General features: G+C 42.3%; 2 protein-coding genes across 3 annotated transcripts; one reads left to right on the forward strand and one right to left on the reverse strand.

Annotated features, from left to right (window-relative positions):
- Positions 1–3348: 3348 nt before the first annotated feature.
- LOC109765329 (outer envelope protein 80, chloroplastic) lies at positions 3349–14706 on the forward strand. The gene is made up of 16 exons (XM_020324126.4): positions 3349–4022; positions 4111–4204; positions 4945–5027; positions 9841–9938; positions 10051–10120; positions 10526–10619; positions 10700–10781; positions 10955–10990; positions 11423–11576; positions 11667–11810; positions 12042–12112; positions 12400–12478; positions 12562–12677; positions 12804–12951; positions 13618–13687; positions 14280–14706. Exons 1-16 carry the CDS (start codon positions 3537–3539, stop codon positions 14432–14434), a joined length of 1980 nt encoding a protein of 659 aa, XP_020179715.1. The 5' UTR covers positions 3349–3536; the 3' UTR covers positions 14435–14706.
- A 520-nt stretch (positions 14707–15226) lies between these two features.
- Positions 15227–19822, reverse strand: LOC109765330 (zinc transporter ZTP29). Of its 2 annotated transcripts, none has more exons than XM_020324127.3 (12): positions 19540–19822; positions 18944–19002; positions 18745–18837; positions 18566–18655; positions 18374–18455; positions 18217–18272; positions 17963–18019; positions 17222–17262; positions 16703–16770; positions 16566–16622; positions 16372–16489; positions 15227–15673 (listed from the first exon to the last, which is right to left on the reverse strand). In XM_020324127.3, exons 1-12 carry the CDS (start codon positions 19601–19603, stop codon positions 15628–15630), a joined length of 831 nt encoding a protein of 276 aa, XP_020179716.1. In that variant the 5' UTR covers positions 19604–19822; the 3' UTR covers positions 15227–15627. The 2 variants fall into 2 exon arrangements, with proteins under 2 accessions (XP_020179716.1, XP_040248177.1); XM_040392243.2 differs by having other exon boundaries at positions 18374–18458; positions 19540–19809.
- Between the last annotated feature and the right edge of the window lie 254 nt (positions 19823–20076).

Below are 20076 nucleotides of genomic sequence, written 5' to 3' on the forward strand. Positions count from 1 at the left end.
ATCCTTTGCTTCTTGGTCTGCTCATCGTCATCAGCCCATTGCAGATCATCGCCGCGAGAGATGGCGGTCCCTTGCTGCTTGCTTCGCGCGTCGACGACCGCTGTCTCAACACCGCCGCAGATCATCGTGACGGAAGCCGGCGAGCGGCGATCCCTTGCTGCTTGCTCCGCACGTCGTCATCGGCGGTCTCACAGCCGCGGATCATCGTCGCGAGAGACGGAGATCCATTACTGATTACTTCACGCGTTGTTGTTGGCTGTCTCACCGGCGCCGCCCATCATCGCCACGGGAGCCGATCATCTCTTGCTGCTTGGTCCGCACGTCGTTGGCTGCCGTCTCACCGCAATGCGATCTCAAGGTCGTGTACGTCGCCCACTGCCTGACCGAGGCGGGCTCCCATGTTGTGCGAGGTAGTCTTTTATTAACCATGCAAGTAGCACTTTGATTCTTTCAGATCTTATATGATACAGAAAATACACACAGATTATGCTACCTGTGTTTTACATCTTGCAGATTATGTTCATTCTTCCCTCGACAAGTTATGCAATGCTCTGAAGAGGGTGATTATTTTACCAATCCTAAACAATTAGGCAGCGTTCGATGATTCAATTTGGTAATTTTGCACACTTCACTTTAATGACGGGTGCACACCTACTATTCATGTATCATAATGTTGCAGAGGTCGGATTATTCCCCTTTAAAAAAACACCTACGGTCCTTGCAAATGTATATGAGAAATCATACAGTACATGTTGATTGATAGAATTCTAATCTCCAACGTAAAATTCTTGCTTAGACCATATCCACAACCCCCTTAACAATCACCACCTATTGTAAGTGAAAAACATTCTCATATTTCTAGGTGTTTTGAGGCATACAAAAGTACAAATATATCATTCAGACTTTTTCTGTAAACTTCCAATGTGAGTCATATGTTGACCTCTTGACCTTACCTTAGTTTAGATCGTCAGTTTTCTAGAATGTACTGTTTTGGCACTTCAGTTTGGATCCTAACCTTTCTTTGAAAATTTATGAAAAAAATCTCGCAGCAACGCGCGGGGCATCATCTAGTTCTTATTATGTACGGAGGGACTGACTGCCCTTTTAGCAAAAGCGGAGGAGAATGAAAATATTTCTCGAATAAAGGTCGGTAGAGACGCACCGTCGGTTTCGAACCTTCTCTTTGCAGATGATTCTCTGATCCTTATGAAAGCAAATGTTATGAATGCGGAGGCTTTGAAATCAGTTTTGGATCTATATTGTGCCTCCTCGGGGCAAATGGTTAGTGTTGAAAAGTCCAGTATTTTCTTTAGTCCCAATACAAATGTGGAAGATAAAGCGCAAATTTGTACAATTCTGAATATTATGACTGAAGCACTTAATGATAAATATTTGGGTTTACCTGCTAATGTGGGTATGGACAAAAGTGATTGTTTCCAATTCCTGATCGATCGAATCATCATGAAAATAAGTGGATGGAAAGAAAAATTGTTATCTGCTGGAGGAAAGGAAATATTGCTCAAATCTGTTGTACAAGCTATCCCAGCTTACGCCATGTCCGTCTTTAAAAGTCCTAAAAAAATTGTAAATAAATTATTGACGCGATGTCGCAATTTTGGTGGGGTGACGAGGACAACAAGAAGAGAATGCATTGAATGGCATGGTGGAAAATGTGTGTACCAAAAAATCAAGGAGGTATGGGTTTTAGAGATATACATTGTTTCAACTTGGCTTTGTTAGCTAAACAGGCATGGCGCCTGATTGATAATCCCGAGTCCTTATGTGCATCGATTTTGAGGGCTAAATATTTCCCGGAAGGGGATTTAATGAATGCAAAACGAAGAAAGGGCTCCTCTTTTACTTGGCAAAGTATTATGGCGGGAGTAAACTCGCTTAAAAATGGTTATATCTGGCGGGTTGAAATGGACAAAATATTGATATTTGGAGAGATGCATGGATCCCGAACTGTGTGAATAGGAGGGTCATTACTCCGAGAAGGGGGCACCTTCTGTCAAGGGTTTCTGATCTCGATCCAGTCACGAATTCTTGGGATGAAGATTTGGTGAATCAAACGTTGTGGCCAATTGGTACTCAAAGGGTGCTCGCAATTCCCCACTCGATGCATAATATGTCGAATTTCATTGCTTGGAGTTATATAAAAAATGGTGTTTTCACTGTATGGTCAGCTTATTTGGAGGAATGGAACAAGCAACATAGAACAAAATTGCAACATGATGATGGTATGGGATGAATCAAGGCTAATCCTATTTGGGGTAAGGTTTGGAAATTATCTTGTCCGGCAAAGGTTAAAATTTTCATCTGGCGTACCTTGCATGGAACCCTCCCATGCCGTGTTACGCTTGCGAATAGGCACATGAAAGCATCGCCCAATTGCCCATCACGCTCAAAGGAGGCAGAAGATACAAAACACGTTTTATTCATGTGTCAAAAGGCAAAAGAGATATGGGGCAAGTTAGGATTACATGAGGTGATCAATAAAGCTTGTGCTACTGATCATGCGGGAGAGGCGGGTTTGGAATTCTTACTACTTGTGCCAGAACAAGAATTAGCGATAATGGGTTCTCCAAAAGCACGTGAACTGATCGCTGTTACAGCCTGGTACTTATGGTGGGATAGACGCAAACTGGTTCATGAAGGAAAGTTTCAAGATGCAAACCAAATTTTCATGGGTCCCCGGGCTATAATGGCTAACTATGTTAATGCACACTCCCCTAAGGCAACTACTAAATCAGGAGGATGGACAAGACCTCCTATGGGTTTTGTTAAGCTTAATGTTGATGTCTCTTATGACCATGATTTACTTAGGGGCACAGCTGGAGCTGTTCTCAGAGATGATAATGGAAGATTCATTGTTGGTGGAAACTGGAGGATTGAGTGGTGTGCTGATGTATTAACAACAGAAGCTTTGGCTCTTAGAGTTGACATATTCCTTGCACAAAAGGCGGGTTGCAATCGTCTTGTCTTAATTCTGACAATCTGAAGGTGATTGAAACAATGGAAAATGGAGGACATTCGGCGGGGCGGCGGCGGCAATGTTCGATGATTGCTATTTCATAGCTTGTGATTTTCCGCTTGTTAGATTTAAACATTGTAATAGGGAAGCAAATAAGGTGGCTCATGAAATTGTTAGGCTAGCGAAATTTTCAGTTACTACTTGACTGGTTTGAGGAGCCTGTGAGGGACATTGTACATTTACTTATTGACGAGGTAACAATTATTTCTAATAAATAAAGTACATGTTTATTTCAAAAAAATAAAAACCAGCCAACGGATCAGATGCACGCACAGGCTTCACCGAACGGATCACAGGAGGACATCGAACGGCTGCCGTTGCACCATCAGCAAACCGTCCACTCCGGAGCACAGCTCGCCAGTCGCCGCCACTACGCCTCCGTCCCCCGATCAGCCATGGCGGGCGAAACCCTCGCGGCCTCCCCCGCCTCGTCACCAAAACCCTAAACCCTATCCCACCGCCGAACCCCGCCACCGTAGTCCACACGTCCGGCGCGGCGGCCATGGGGCCTCGTCGAGACGGCGTCCGCTTCATCTCCTCCGGCGTCAAGCTCCCGCGCGCCTCCCCGGCCCCTGCCCCGGCGCATGCCCTGCTCTCCGCCGCGCTCCCCCCGTTCGCGCACATCGGCCGGGCCATCGACGCCGCGGCCCGCCGCGTCGCCGCGTCGTTCCCCCGCGTCCCAGCCGCGCGGGCCGAGAGTCCGACCGCGCCCTTGCCGCGGAGGCACGGGAAGGACGGCGGCGGGGCCGGGGGCGAGGAGCGGGTTCTAATCAGCGAGGTGGCGGTGCGCGGAAAGGACGGGGAGCCCCTGGAGAGGCCCGAGCTGGAGGAGGCGGCCGCCGGGGCCCTGCGAGCGTGCCGCCCCAACGCGGCGCTTACGGTGAGGGAGGTGCAGGAGGATGTGCACCGCGTGGTGGAGAGCGGCCTCTTCCGCTCCTGCATGCCCGTTGCTGTCGACACCCGCGACGGCATTCGCCTCGTCTTTGAGGTCAGGATTTTGCCTGTTCCCCAATCCCTTTCCCATGGCTTATTTTTGGAGTTGAAGGTTGCGAAATTTGGGATGTTCTGTTGTTTAGGTGGAGCCGAACCAGGACTTCCACGGGCTGGTCTGTGAGGGTGCCAACATGCTGCCTTCCAAGTTCCTAGATGACTCATTTCGCGACCGCCATGGTACTTGTTCTCATGTTTAAGAGTCTGTTACGTTAGATATGATTATTCATTTGTGTAACTAAGTGTATTGATTTACTTTGCACAATGCTACATGAACCAACACTGCATGTTAGCTTTAGGCCATTTAAGTATGTAAATTTGTCTGGCACAGAGATATCTAGAATGCATAAGAGAATTACCCCTACCATGCCTATTTTATCTGATGTAACACTGGTCTAAAATGAGGCCTGCATTGAAAAATTATCACCGTTTTGCTCCTATTATGATGCCAATAGATTGTGGTGCAGCATAATTATGCGACAGTTACAATGCAAAAGCGACATGGCAAATAAAGCACGCCTTTTATGTGGACTCACATGGTTCTTGTTGTTGGTTTAGTTTTAATCTTAAAGCCTGTTTTTCTACACTGCATAGGAATCTATGGTAAAATAGGTCCATCTACAGTGACATAATCTCTCAGTATCCTTTCTTTATAGAGAAATGATGTAAAACTACTGAATTAGGAACTGAGTGGGCCTCAGTTTGGTGGGAGAGTGTACAATTCTACAGCCTTGGTTCAAGTCCTCTCCATTTTAGTGTGGGGCGTATATCTCTTCTTTAACAGAACATGTAGTTCCTCCTGCGTGTTTCTTCAATATTATTTCTCTAAAAGAAAGAGAAAGGATTTTTTAATATTAGTCTATTATTATTAGCTTCTAAGATTTGTTCTTGAGACCTATGATTGGTGTTGCATTATGCAGGGAAAATAATCAACATAAGACATTTAGATCAAGTGATTAAGTCCATTAACGGATGGTATCAGGAGCGCGGTCTTACTGGCATGGTAGGTGGGGAAAGCAATTAATATATATTCATATTCTACCATTGTGCATAATTTTTTGTTTTCTTCTATTTGGTGATGTATTGCAATTTGTTTGAGAACATTGCTGAACAATAGGCATCTGCTGCACTTGTCTTAAGGAACAAGTGTATATGCTTTATATATTCTTGGCCTTCTAGTTCCACAGGACTTGAGTTGTCAATTTCTGTTTTTGTAATGCACTTGCCATCATTTACATCTCACCTGTCACCAGTTCCAAATTGGTAGGGCATACAACATCGTTCTGTTTTACCTGTTGTTTGTTACTTCCTTTTTTTTTTTAACCGGGCATAACCCCTTTCCTTTAACTGAATAACGGAAATACATAGTCCCAGAGCAGAAACTAGAAGGAAGCGGGAAAGGGGAAAGCGAGTTCAACGCATCGCCGGGAAACCCACCACAGGAACTCTCCTACGGGACACCTGCTATGGGGCGAAAACCCGGCGACACCTATATCTCACAAGGACCAACAACTCCAGCATCAAACTTTGCAAAATACAAGACCCCCACAGGTCACACACTCGCGCAGGAGTAAAACAAAACAGCACATCCTCCTGGACAAGTAGCCGGAGACGGAGAGATGCATGAAGCTGAAGCCGATCTTCAGGTCGTTGCCGAATCCTCCGTCGCAGCAGCGCAGATCATCATCATGTTGCTTGTGCTGCTCCTCAACATCTGCGCCCCCCGCTCCATTGCCTCACAGTCCGGTCCTTTCAAGAGACCTGCCCAATAGGTGATGAAGACACATGCGGAGAAAACGATCTCAAAAGGGGTTTTAGGCAGTTTAAACTCAAAGGTGGCCCTGTTGCGGCTGTTCCATATAGCCCAGCAAACAGCAGCTAGCCCAAAAGTATAGAACTTAGCACCATCAGGAAGATATATATAGCACCATGAATAATATTGCCATAAGTTGTTGGGACATAGGCCGGTGCCCAGGACCGCCCCCACCGAGCGCCAGATAATTCTTGAAACTGGGCAAAGGAAAAAGAGGTGCTGGGAAGTCTCCCGTTCAGCACAAAATGAACATTTAGCATTGCCAGGCCACTTTCGACGCTTCATAACATCTCTAGTCAAAATAGCATCCTGGAACAACTGCCATAGAAAGATTTTGATTTTAGGGGGACTTTGGATTTCCATATCCACTGGAAATCGCACCCTGCTAGATTGCTTTCAAGCATCTTGTACATGGATTTCGTAGTAAATCGACGGTTAGGTCCAGGAGCCCAGCCAACCTGGTCAGGCTCTGCTGAGGAGGGAATATTCAGCACAGCCGCACGCATAGCATTCCACATATCATCAAGAGGGGGGTTTAGTCTCCTGCGAAACATATCACCTACCCCCACCCCCCTCAACTTATCAACCGTGATCTCAGGCATAGTACATATGCTAAATAATTGAGGGTATTGGATGCACATAGGGGGCAGCCCATTCAAGGAGTCCTCCCAGACTCTAGCCACATTCCCAGACTTGATGTGGATTATCCTGCCACGCATGTAATATTCTTTCACTTTCATAATGTCTTTCCAAATAGGAGAGTCATTAAATTTACTCTTCACCGTGGCGACCGTGTCCCTTTTCAGATATTTGGCTTTAACAATATCTTGCCAAAGCCCCTCTTGGGTATCGAGTTTCCACCACCATTTAACAAGGAGGTTGATATTTTGTTTACGCAAGCCTTTCACCCCCAGGCCATCTTTGTCCTTAGAGCGGCGAACTCTACTCCAACGAACCAAGTGATATCTCTTGCGCCCCCCCATACTTTGCCAGAAAAAACGACGTCTGCGTTTGTCCAGTTTCTCAATGAAAGTTTTAGGGAGAAGAAACATTGCCATATAATAATACACTATGCTAGAAAGGGAGGAATTCAATAAGGTGAGTCTTCCACCCGAGGAAGCAGCGTTACCTATCCAGGACTCACAGCATTTGCCAAATTTTTCATCAACAAAGATCCACTCAAGGCATCTAAGAGAGGAAAAACTGACTGGTACCCCAAGGTATCGCATAGGAAAATGCCCTATTTGGCAATTAAAGAGCTCCGCATAGTAATCTAGGATGCTGTTGTCACCTCCCACACACAAGATTTCACTCTTAAGATAATTGATTTTAAGGCCCGACATGAGCTCAAACATATATAGGAGCAGTTTGAGGTTCACTGCAGCAGAGGTGTCATGCTCAAAACATATCACCGTATCATCCGCATATTGCAACACAGCTACACCACCCTCAATCAGATCAGGGGCTAGACCAGTAATCAACTTTTCTTTTTGAGCATTAAAGATCATTTTCCAAAGGCACTCAACGGCAAGGTTAAACAAGAAAGGTGAGTGGGGGTCACCTTGACGAACCCCTTTGTGGCTCATAAAATATGGCCCGGTCTCATTATTCAGCTTGATGCTAACCGTGCCATTGTTCAGGATTTTGTTAATCCACTCACACCACTTATCATTAAAGCCCCTCATCCTATGACACTCCAACAAGAAGTCCCAATTAATTTTGTCGCAGGCTTTTCCAAAGTCTAGTTTCAAAACCACCCCAACCTTTTTCTTAACATGAGTATGGTGCAGCACCTCATGCAAAGACAAAATTCCATCCATAATATTTCTGTTTTTTATAAAAGCATTCTGGTGACGGCTGATCAATTTATCCGCGTAGATAGCTACACGGTTATCCAGCACCTTTGTAATCAGTTTATAGGGACAACGGAGAAGGCATATAGGACGGAATTGTTGGATCTTTTTGGCCCCCACCATCTTAGGAATCAGGGTGATCACACCATAGTTCAGACGGGCTACATCCAGTTTTCCCGCATGGAAAGCCTCAAAGATACGCATGATATCCAGCTTCACAAAGTCCCAGCAAGATTTATAAAACTCTGCTGGAATGTTATCAGGACCAGGAGCCCTATTACTCTCCATACCGAACAAGGCTACCTTGACCTCTTCCTCAGAGAAAGGACGGGTCAGAAACTCATTATCTTCATTATTAAGTTTCTCATGATCTCCCCAGGTGTCAGGGGAAAGGTGAAAAAGGTTGCCTGGAGCTGCCCCAAACAGCTCTTTATGATAGGCGGTAGCGTGATTAAGAAGGTTTTTGGTGCCCTCAATCACATTTTCACCGTTGGTAAAGGATTGAATAGTCTTCTTATGTTTTCTGCCATTAGCAATACGATGATAATATGCAGTATTTTGATCACCCTTCAGAAGCCACCTCTCCCTAGATTGTTGAAGTCTAAAGAGTTCTTCATTGGTGAGGATCACATTGAGCTCAGCCAAAAGGGAGGCCCTACGGCAGCACATCTCTGCATCAATAGTACCTTCTTCCTCTATCTTTTCGATCTCCTCAAGTTCTTTACGAATTTCCTTCTTCCTTTTTCTCTCGTGGCCAAAGATATGAGACCCCCATCCTTTAAAATATCTCTTGAATCTTTTCAGTTTGATATTAAGGATGTATATGGGGTCGTTCGAATTAACAGGCTGCTCCCAAATTTCTCTGGCTCTAGGCAAGAAAAGCTCATTGCTCAGCCGTCACCAGGATGGAATTCTTTTTTCTTAGGGGATTCGGGTCTATCAGCTTTCAGGGAAAGCAAAAGGGGGTTATGGTCAGAAATGTCTCTTACAAGTTTTCGAACCGACACCAAGGGGAATAAATCCTCCCAAGCATAACTCATAAGCACCCTATCCAACTTTTCAAGAGTAGGATGTGCTTGATGGTTTGACCAGGTATACTTACCACCGGTCAGATGGATCTCTCTAAGGTTAAAAGCATTGATCACAGAGTTGAACTTATCAACATATGGATTACGTCTCATATCTTTGTTCTTATCATCTCCCCCTCTCAGGATATTGAAGTCACCACCTATAACATAGGGGATGTCAATATGGGAGCAGAAGGAAGCCATTTCGACAAGGAAATCCTCTTGAGCCGCTCCATATACTACCAAAAGGGCCCAGACTACATCTTTTTCAACATCATGCACAGTGGCTTGTAAGATGAACTTACCCACTTTCCAGGAAACAACCTCAAATTTCTCTTTTTTTATCCCACAAAGGATACCACCAGACTTACCTATCGAGGGGACCCAACGCCAAGTGAAGAGATCATAGGGGTCAACTTTTCTAAAATAACTATTATGAAAATTCTTTTTCATAGTTTCTTGTAACGCCAAGAAATCAAGGGAGTAGTCCTTAATGAGATCGGAGAGGCAGGTGGACATCCCTTTTTTCCCTGCCCCCCTACAATTCCAAAATACACCACTCATTTAATAACCGTAGTGTTTTCCTCCCCCTGGTAACCTTGTTAGGAGGCTGAACAAGGTTACCTATTTTATTCAAGGACGCATCCTTATTCTTTTGACTCCTAGTGATAGGTCTATTGACATTCACCGTAGGTTTCCTCGTTCTTTTCTTCCTGGATTCACCAGAGTATATTCATTAGTATCAGACTCAGGATCGCGCTCATCCCCCCATTCCATATTCAACGGAGTCTTATCCCCCTTGGCATTAATTAAGAAAAGGTTGCTGCTCTTGTTATCATCCTGAACATAATTGTCACGCTATGCTTTTGATTCTACATGTTCTTAATTGTAACAAACTAGAAACGTGATGCGAGAAAAAAATTGAATGTGTGGGAGTTGCTAACATGTTAGTTGTGTCTAGCAAACATTTAGGTGCCTACCATTTTTTGGTAAAAAGTAATATTATTTACAATTTTAGCTAGTAAAATAATATTTTATTGCTACATAATGGTAAATCAATGAAGGCACTTGATTTTATTTCAGGTTTCGTATGCTGAAATCCTTTCTGGAGGAATTCTAAGGCTGCAAGTTTCTGAAGCTGAGGTTAATAATATCAATATTCGCTTTCTAGATAGAAGAACGTGAGAATCATAGCTTGACTTAGTGAGATCCTCTTTGCTGATTAGTGTTTTATGGCCATGTATTACTCTGATCATTTGTATCTTCTTTCTCTTTCCATCTCTCTATCTTTAGTGGTGAACCAACTATCGGGAAAACAAAACCAGAGACCATACTTCAGCAGCTTACCACCAAGAAGGGTCAGGTCAGAGCATTTTAGAAGTTACTTGCTCTATTTGTATTTTAATCTACTTTGGACGTATTATTGATGATATCCATGAATGTTTATTTTGATTATGTCCTCGTTGCACAATTTTAAATGGCATGATTTTATGAACATTTCTCATTTCACACTTGGGTATAGGTATATGGTGATGTACGTTTAAGTATTTTTAGTGTGGTGTGGAAGTTGCTATGCAAATACCATGACCAAAACTACAAGTACTATTGTTAAAAGGATGTCAACAATATACCAAATGTGGTTGGAATCGGATCATGCTTGTATAGTTTTTATGTATGTAGGCTTGGTTTGATGTCAATTTGAAACTGCTGTCCTCTAGCCTTGATGCTGTAATGGACATCTTACCTATCTTATTAATGATGAAAATAGGCATACAATAGAGCACAGGTGAAAAGAGATGTTGAAACAATACTCACTATGGGAATTATGGAGGATGTCACAATAATTCCGCAGCCTGTGGGAGGTGAAGCTAATTTATAATTCCCATTTTCTTGAAGCTGGTCTTTCTCAAGTACCTGTGCTCTTATCTATTGTCTTGTGCAGATTCTAATAAGGTGGATCTTGTCATGAATCTTGTTGAACGCAAATCCGGTGGTTTCTCTGCTGGTGGTGGCATTTCGAGTGGGTTAGTGCTGTTTATTTAGTGAACCCCGTTGAGTGAATTGTATGCTTTCATAGTGTATGTTTCTTAACCAGTGAGGCACTGAGGTAGTTTGTTATGTACTGGATTTCGAATACCATATGTAGCATATATACAAAACAATTGTCTTAACATATATCATGCTATTTTCTGTGCAGGATAACGAATGGGCCTCTTTCTGGATTAATAGGCAGGTCAGTAGATTCCTCAGTAAATACTATCTTATTTCCTCTGGGATGGAATGTGGCTTGTTTAATTATGTAATAATATTGCCATGGTAATATTTTGAAGATATAATCGTTCTTAGCTCCAACTGAGCTTCGAGCCTTTCTAAAATAACAATAACAATTCCAAGAAGCAACCTGACATATAACCTGTTGATAATTAAGTATAGGCTTAAAATGTATCAGTTAGAAAGGGGCTCGTGCTCATGATATGAGCTATTCTCAAGCCCCGCCATCACATTGTAGGGCTAAAGTTAAGATGACCCTCCAAAACCCAAGCATGACTTTAGAACTGGCAATTTTAGATGTTGCTTTTAATTTTGTTATTTATCTTATACCTGCCTGGTTAAACTAGGAAGTTCTAAATCTTTTTTTTTACCTCACACTGGAGTTTTTAAACAGCTTTGCATATTCTCAGCGGAATGTTTTTGGGAGGAACAAGAAGTTGAATCTCTCACTAGAGAGGGGCCAAATAGATTCTATATTTCGTTTAAACTACACTGACCCTTGGATTGACGGTGACAATAAGAGGACTTCCAGAACTGTCATGGTTCAGGTATTTTCCTTTAGTATGATATCATCACAGTTCGATGATTCAATCAGCTGTGAATCATGTGCATGCGCTTACGATAGTTTTCCTTGTCAGAACTCTAGGACCCCTGGAACACTTATCCATGGTGGGGAGCATCCTGACCATAGTCCTATTACAATTGGACGGGTAACTGCTGGCATTGAATATAGTCGACCTTTCAGGCCTAAATGGAGTGGTACTCTTGGATTGATATTTCAGGTAAACACGTGAATAAGAGTTGTAGTAATCGATTCACCTTTTCCCCTGCATGTACGCCTATATAGTTGTATTAATAGTTGTAGCAGAAGTCTAAAGCAGACATAGTCGTGTACTCATGTGATGTTGGTACTAACTTTGTTGATTGAACCGTATAAATATGCATTACTGTTTTCTTTGCTTACCTCTCCATAAAAATAGCCTAACTGCTTTCTGTTGACACTTTCTATGCAGCATGCTGGTGCTCGTGATGACAAAGGCAATCCTATGATCAGAGATTTTTATAACAGCCAATTAACTGCAAGGTCTCAAATCCTGATTTCTCATTCAACTTTAGTTTGTCACAAGTATATACTCCCTCCGTTCCTAAATATAAGTCTTTTTAGAGATTCTAATATGGACTACATACGGAGCAAAATGAGTGAATCTACACTCTAAATACGTCTATATACATTCATATGTACTTCATATAGAAATCTCTAAGAAGACTTATATTTAGGGACGGAGGGAGTACATAACAGTGTACATCATGAATACAGTTGTCAGATTAAGTTACTATTCGAAATGTGATAGTCCTGTCATGAAAATGCAGCGGAAATCCTTATGATGATACATTACTTGCTAAGCTTGAAAGTGTCTACACAGACTCTGGAGATCAGAGCTCTACAATGGTTAGTATTTATCCTCTGCATTTTACTATTTTCTAATCTTGCTGTGACAATTTCTTATATCCTACTGTTGTTACTGCTTCCAGTTCGTTTTCAACGTCGAGCAAGGTCTGCCCATTCTTCCAGAGTGGCTTAGTTTCAACAGAGTGACAGCCCGTTTGAGGCAGAGCTATGAAATTGGTCCTGCCCGACTTCTTCTAAGGTATGTTTTAGGCATGCCATGCCATACCAATAGTGAAAACATCAGTTTAACCTGGAGGTCTGCACACAGTGGACTTACATTTTTGTTGTTATGTTACCTAATATATCATTTTCTTCTATGATCCAGTGCTTCTGGAGGTCATGTGGAGGGAAACTTTTCGCCTCATGAAGCATTTGCAATTGGTGGGACAAACAGTGTAAGAGGATATGAAGAAGGTGCTGTTGGTTCTGGCCGCTCATATGCAGTTGGTAGTGGTGAAGTCTCTTGCCGCTTGGTAAGCCTTGCCTCTCTTGTTCGCAATATTAAGTTATTTGTTTAAACTGAACATTCACATGAAACACCTCTAGATAAAATGCACACAACCATATGCTATTCTCATAAGGACCTAGTCAGCAACATCAATGCACACATATCCAAGAAAAAACTAAAAGTGTAGTATTTGAATTAGTTTGCAATTTTAGGATGAAGTCTTAGTTGCTCGTATTTAAGAATATAACAGTAAATCGATTATTTTGTTTGAGACAAAAAAAAATACACATGCAGTTCAGTGTAACATCTCCAATCCATGTTGGACACATATTAACTGCATTATGCATGCGTGCGACCTGGTACCTGTGCATGCATGGCTCTTCTTAGCCACGCATAGGAGGGTACTATTTTGAATACCCAATGATTTGTTACTTGCCAATGACAAACTATTTTGAATTATTTCTGTACTAGTGTTAATGATCCAATGATTTGTTACTTGTCATACATGATTTCATGGCTGGAACATTAGTACTTTAATCGTGGACTATTCATGATTGCTACCTGCCGTGACATCAAATGCATTTGACTAGTTTTTGTGCTACTCTGATGCATGTTATGCTTGCCGTATGATTTGCATTAAAGAAAAAAATCAGCCTGCTTTGATTACTCACAGTTGTCATTTTTTGTGTAGTTTGGTCCGTTGGAAGGTGTGGTATTTGGTGACTATGGTAGTGATCTTGGCTCTGGTCCAACAGTTCCTGGTAAGTCATGTTGTACTCAAATTCTGTGTTTGATAGCAAAGTACTATATAAACCAAAGTATCAAAAACTGCAGTAATTTTCAGTGTAGGTATGAGAAACCATGGTTTTACCAAAACCGAGTATTTTGGAGTATTGACAATACATAGAACCTGTTTGGCTGTTGCCCCACAACGCTGCAAATTTTGCTGCCTAGCCGTTGTGTTTAAGCACTCAGCAGCTCTGTTTTTTAAAAAGAGGTCTGGGGTTCTTTTCTTTATGCAGAGAAAAAACTACAGTTTTCCCAATACTATAGTAGTAAAACCACAGTTGTTAGGGGCAACCAAACAGCTCATTGTAAATAAAAATATGGTGATCTCAAAAACTGTAGTATTCTTAAAATACTTAGAAAATACTTTACTATCAAACGAGGCCTATCTCTAATTCAGATTCAGAATGAAGAAAACTATTGCTTTTGGCCCTTATTCTAGTTAGAAGATTTTGCTGCTGCTGGAATAGGCCTGACAGGGGTTCCACCTCCAGATTTTGTAGAGCAATTTTGATGTATCAGCTCCTCTTCTCATTTGCGCAATCTCTCGTCGTTTTGTTTTTTTAGGTGACCCAGCAGGAGCGCGTGGGAAGCCAGGAAGCGGTTACGGGTATGGTGTTGGCATCCGTGTGGACTCCCCGCTGGGACCTTTGAGACTTGAATACGCTTTCAACGACAAACAAGCAAGACGATTTCACTTTGGGGTTGGGCACAGAAATTAAACTATCGAGGTGTCTGTTATTTGATCTGTCAGCCTTAATCTGATTTACTGAGCATTTGCACTGTTAGGGATAGTGCCATCGTCTTTGCGATGTCGATAGAAGTTTCCCAAAGCAAATTTTGTGTAGCCCAGATTGCCTGAACATATACAGTTCTCCTTTCCTTCAATCCTGTGGAAACTTTGCTGGAAGCCACAACCAGAGAAGGTTCTCCAGCTGGCAAGTCGCAGTGAGTTTTGTTGATATGAAAATTTGAGCTAAGAAATCAAAATTGAGGACCTGTGTCAGTAATGTGCCGCATGCTTGCTTGAATCCAGCAAGCCATGTTCCCATGTAATGCAGCACCTCCAGGTAGCCATCCTGCTAGGTTGTTTGAAACTTTGAACAATTTGGCCAACACATATTCCTGGGAATGTCCCATGCTCAGCTTGATGGACTTTCCTCATCTCCAAGTTTGTAATAATAATCTGATACGATCAGTGTCGTGTTATGAGCTGTAACTAACCACAATGGTCATGTGCAACATCTCGTGAACGACAGCAAAACAATCACGGCAAGAGAGAATTTGGTGAAGGCGATTGATTCTTCAAGTACAGTTACTAATTTCTCTGCACCTACCTTTGGATGAAATCATAATCTAAGTAGACTCAGTCTAGAAATTCTAGCAGGCAAACACAACATCATTTCAACAAGCCAGTTGGAAACAGTACTCCAAAGCAAGATTGCTTTTAAATACTCTATATGGCAAGAGAAAAGAAATTGAAGATGTATAAATTTTCAACACAATCAAAAGGGTTAACAGGACCAACTGCAGTCTGGAGCCATGATTGTGAGCAGGTATTTAACAAGTGTCAAATCGGCCGGCGAAAATGCCACAAATCAGTTCTAGTTGCATCCTCTTACTGGACAACAAACCCAACGGTTGTATCTTTCACCCCATATGGTTCTCTTAAACAACAAAATGAGGGATGTCCAGCCACCGCATATGGGTCGCCACACTGCTATATTTCCTAGTAAACAACGGTCAGACACAATGACCAGGAGTAATAGTGTATGCTACACATGGCCAACGCAATCCCATCGTGTTTCTTGGTCCTTGCCTTCAGAGCGCAAAGAAAGGTTGATGTGTGGCAAAGTTCTCGGGCTTCAGAAGACACTATGAACACCTGGTATAGTTGCAGTGGTGCAGTCATATGTTACAAGCTGATCTCCTTCGGTAGGCTGATCTCCAGGAAATACAAGCTGCCAATGTGGAATCGCAAATTAGGTATGTAGAGAAAAGAATAATGTGTGCTGCTTATTTTCCAAAAATATAACAATATCCTCTGCTTTCAAGGCATGGGGCTGTGTATAACAACGTAATAATGAAAAGCAATTGTGACAAAATTAGCATGTGCTGTGAAGTGTGAAGGAATGTGGGTTATGCATTTGTACTGTGAAAATGCGTATGACAGGTTAGAATTGTGCGAATATGGGTATAACACGGATGCATTTGGCTAATGACTATTGATGATTACATTAATGCATATGGCTGCTGACCAAATTTACTCAGATCCATATTTTTGCTTGGGTGAAGGGAGCAGTATGTTTAAGGCTATTGCCAAACACTGCTGCAAACATATTATTATGCCATGTTTGGGTAAAGGGACCGGTATGTTTAAGCCTATTGTCAAACACTGCTGCAAACATATTATTATACTAATGCAACCTTCATGCCATAAACACCCTATAGATGATAGAACATAAGTCATTTACTCATTTTCTCTATGATGCACTCACTGCCAACAGCATATGATGTCAATCTGCTACGATACTATCAACTAGAATACAAGAACTCAATTACCACCCTCTACATAGATATTAGTTGTTTTTTCTCAAATCACAGTAGAAGTGCTTCAGAACTATACAGACAAGCCCTTTGTTCAGAAACATCAACAAACCTCGCAGACATGACGGCCATGCCAACAAAGACTGCTTTGACAGCTTGCTTCTGGCCAGCATAGTCAAATGCTAGAGGTAACAACTCATGCAAAGTGAGGAAAGCCATAACACCACCAACTGCGTAAAGACAAATGGGAAGTCAACAAAGTACTAAGCATGAAATATCACGTTTTAGCTCTACCAACAGACTAACCTGATGCAAGTAGGCCTTCAAGAATTTCAGGATTTAAGTTGCTCGGAAACAAGACAGCTGCAATAATTACATTTGCATCAGTGGTCGACAGGTTATTAAAGAATAATCTTCGAGAAAGGCTCACAAAAATAGCATACCTACAAAAAATACTCCTAGTGGCTCAGCCAAACCAGAGAGTGTTGCATATTTAAATGCTTGCCATTTGCTTTTATATGCAAGAAAGAAGGAAACACAGAGAAACATTATCAGCTGCAAAAAAGTAAGTCCAATAATTACACTAGGAATAAAAGGAAATATTGAGCTATAAATGCAAATTCTAATTTCCCTTCTTTCTAAAGTACAATCATTTCAAACATTGTCATGCTTTGTAGGTGCTTTGGAATCCAATTGCCCTTTAAGACTGGAGGAACAGATAAAGCTCACATAGCCAAGATCAGCGCGGCTCACCACATTTGAGAAGTTCTTAGATTGTATGTCATTTAATAATAATGCATAACAAGCATGACTTATTTTTGTGTAACCAACTTATAACATTTGGCTACAGAAAACCAATAATTCATAGCATTTGCGGTAGTGGACTCAAGACTCATTTGTGAAAGCTGGTGTGAACTACAAACTTCACTAATTATTCATCTCTACATGGGGAAAACAGGTACCTTTTGGTAGCAAAATAGAGTGGCAGAGCTACAGCAACCCCCTGAGAAGGTAAAAAGTGTCAACTAGTTAGGATAGTAGATCAAAAAGGAAATTGGCAACATGTCAGACTGTCAGGAGTCTCGGATATGCTCCCTCCGTCCCAAAATAAGTAACTGATTTAGTACAATTTTGTACTAAATCAGCAACACTTATTTTGGCACGGAGGGAGTATGATTTTGTAGAACTATAGCTTCTTTTTAATTTCTCTTCATAAAATGGAATTATTTAATTTTCTGTGTAGTAATTTGTTTCAAAATAATAGATCCTGCTAACACAATTTGCAAACTCTCCCTTGTACGTAATGATATGTTTGATACCAACTAATTCTAGTATGGTCACTAAGAATCAAACTGAACTACACAGATCAAAAGGAAAAATATAGAATTTGGATAGTGCGGAGACCTAGCAAATATCAAAATACTCGAAACTTCATGGCAAAACAAGCACTGCAAATGAGTTAAGATTCATCATGGCCCTCTTGTCTTGTCATGAATTAGTTTGCCATGAGATTAGGCTTTCATATATCAAACCTATATATTGACTTCCTGGTGCAGTATAACAAACAATTTTTTTTATGGCAGTTGAATCTTCTTACAAAGAGCACCCCAAGGGCTATCCTAAGTGCCAATGATGCAATTATAACTGCATACAAGAATTCTTAGGCTACTTAACCAGAAAGGCTGATAGGTTGATTTATATACCTCAGGTATGTTATGTAAAGCAATAGCGAAAGCCAAGTTAACTCCCACGCGAAGACCCTGCATTTTTGTTATAACCGAATATAATTAGTGCAAGCTATAAATAATAATAATAAAGGTGCATGAACTCTTCGAAAACCAAAACAACCAAGCTATGCTCCAGCAATTTTTCTACTGTAACAAAATGCAAGGTGCAAAACGTCCTCTTAGCAAATCAATGATGCCACTACACTGAGATGAATACACGATGGCATTACCTTCACGGATCCAAGAAATACCGCCATTCCCTCAGGAAAATTGTGCAAGCTAATTCCTGCAGCTCAGAATAAGTACAAAGTCAAATGATTGTGATGAATGTTTGACTTCAGTCAAAGCTAATATGCTGAGTATATAAAAACAGAGGCAGTAACTTACCAACAGCAGTAATGATGCCACTGAATAAGACTTGCCGGCGATGTTTTTTCATCATATCTTTGCCCGACCCGTCATCATCAGTCTGCTTTCCACAAAAGAAAACCAACTTCTATTCAGCCCACTTATTTTGGTTAGAAAACAGATTTGATATGAATGATGCTGGAAACATCCCCGAGGATTGTTCATTCCAACCTTTTTCTTGCTTGCATCAGTTGTTGGCACAAAGGTTGGCTCTGGAATAAACTTGACAACGAACCCAAAGAAAAGAACTCCTGCAAAAAACTGCAAAATACCGCAATGTGTTATCTGAGATAGACTGAAATTTCATTTCATGAAACAGATTCTAGAACTTCAAGAAAGATCCAACCCACCCATAGATTGGCCTTCAAGAAGCCAATGGAGTTGAGTGCGTTGTGTGCCAAGTCTAGAAACGAGATGCTCAACATAAGTCCAGCAGCAAAACCCTGCATGCAGCATGAGCAACACATAGAGCACGAACGATCAGACAACCATTACTACTCACCTAAACGACAGATAATCAATAACTTAAAAGAGGCAGTTGATGATGACCTGGAGGAGGCCGAGCCTCTTAAGGTCAGGGGAAGGGTTGACGATCACAAGCAGCGCACCTGAGGACACAAATCTCGAGCTCAGCTTAAGCGGTCACAAAGAATCCTCGCAGGATATCAAGTAGAAGCGTCAGAAACTGCTAACTAGGACGTGGAGGCGCAATGGGCAACCGTGTTAGGCCAACAAGCAAGGTTTGCGGTTTGCCGTTACTACCTGTATCTGAGCGTCGTAAAAACGATAGGAAAGCCATAATAGCCTCAGTGTGGAACTGGCTTTGGCGCTCTGTAAATCAGTCTGACAGGCCCCTGGACTACTAGCTTCATCTATCTATGCATTCTGATGAATATTGGGCCGCGGCGATTGATGACTAGTTGTCCTGCTTGGGTTCATGTAACACGGCACAAAACTCCGTCACTTTGCAAAACTGCTTAGGTTCTTTCTAATAATTCTATAACACGACTGAACAAGAAGATGCTAGAATTATCCCCGAAAAGGCCGCGCAAACACTGAAAATCCTCAAGTCAGGCGGCACGGTGGCAGGCAAGCAGCCGAGTTGGGGCTCGGGGGGAGAGAATCTGTGGCGGGGTGGCGCGTACCGAGGGAGGTGCTGAGGCCGCCGACGAAGGAGAGGGCGAGCGCCACCAGCACGTGCTGCTCCATCTCCGCCGCGCTCGCGCTCGGGGCTAGGGTTTGAGGGGCCGCCGGCCGAGGACCGGAGAGAGGGGAGGAGAGCGGAGGCGAGGAGAGCGGAGGCGAGGAGAGGGAGATACGACTAGTGGAGCGGGGGGATCATCAGGGAGGATGGGGATGGGAGGAATAGGGGAACTGCTAATCACGAACTGCTCAACTGCCTTTGTGGCATTTCAATCTATTTGTAGTGAATATTGAAATTAATAAAGGCATGTTGAAATACTAGTGAAAATCGTGGCACTACTGGTCTGTGCGGCATGAATCATGGTGCTCACTGCACCTTCTCCCACGACCGTTTTTGTCGAATTACTATTATTTTCCTGCTCTTGACGGCAATCAATTTATATATCTTCTCAAAGACTATAGATTCCGAAAACGATAATCTTCTCAAAGATTCCAACCCAAACAAGCCCGTTGGCAACCGTCACGACTGCCACAAGCCA

Source organism: Aegilops tauschii, chromosome 6, assembly GCF_002575655.3.
Source record: "Aegilops tauschii subsp. strangulata cultivar AL8/78 chromosome 6, Aet v6.0, whole genome shotgun sequence".
Classification (NCBI taxonomy): Eukaryota; Viridiplantae; Streptophyta; class Magnoliopsida; order Poales; family Poaceae; genus Aegilops; species Aegilops tauschii.

What these genes read in the sequence shown, in the direction of transcription:
- LOC109765330 (XM_040392243.2), bottom strand. Translation starts at nt 19,603, where the DNA reads ATGGAGCAGCACGTGCTGGTGGCGCTCGCCCTCTCCTTCGTCGGCGGC. An exon ending in AGAGGCTCGGCCTCCTCCAG is followed by an intron (nt 18,838 to 18,943) that starts GTCATCATCAAC and finishes TGCTGCATGCAG; the next exon opens with GGTTTTGCTGCTGGACTTAT. An exon ending in CTCTATTTTGCTACCAAAAG is followed by an intron (nt 16,771 to 17,221) that starts GTACCTGTTTTC and finishes TGCATATAAAAG; the next exon opens with CAAATGGCAAGCATTTAAAT.
- LOC109765329 (XM_020324126.4), top strand. Translation starts at nt 3,537, where the DNA reads ATGGGGCCTCGTCGAGACGGCGTCCGCTTCATCTCCTCCGGCGTCAAG. An exon ending in AGCGCGGTCTTACTGGCATG is followed by an intron (nt 5,028 to 9,840) that starts GTAGGTGGGGAA and finishes ATTTTATTTCAG; the next exon opens with GTTTCGTATGCTGAAATCCT. An exon ending in CTCTTGGATTGATATTTCAG is followed by an intron (nt 11,811 to 12,041) that starts GTAAACACGTGA and finishes CTTTCTATGCAG; the next exon opens with CATGCTGGTGCTCGTGATGA.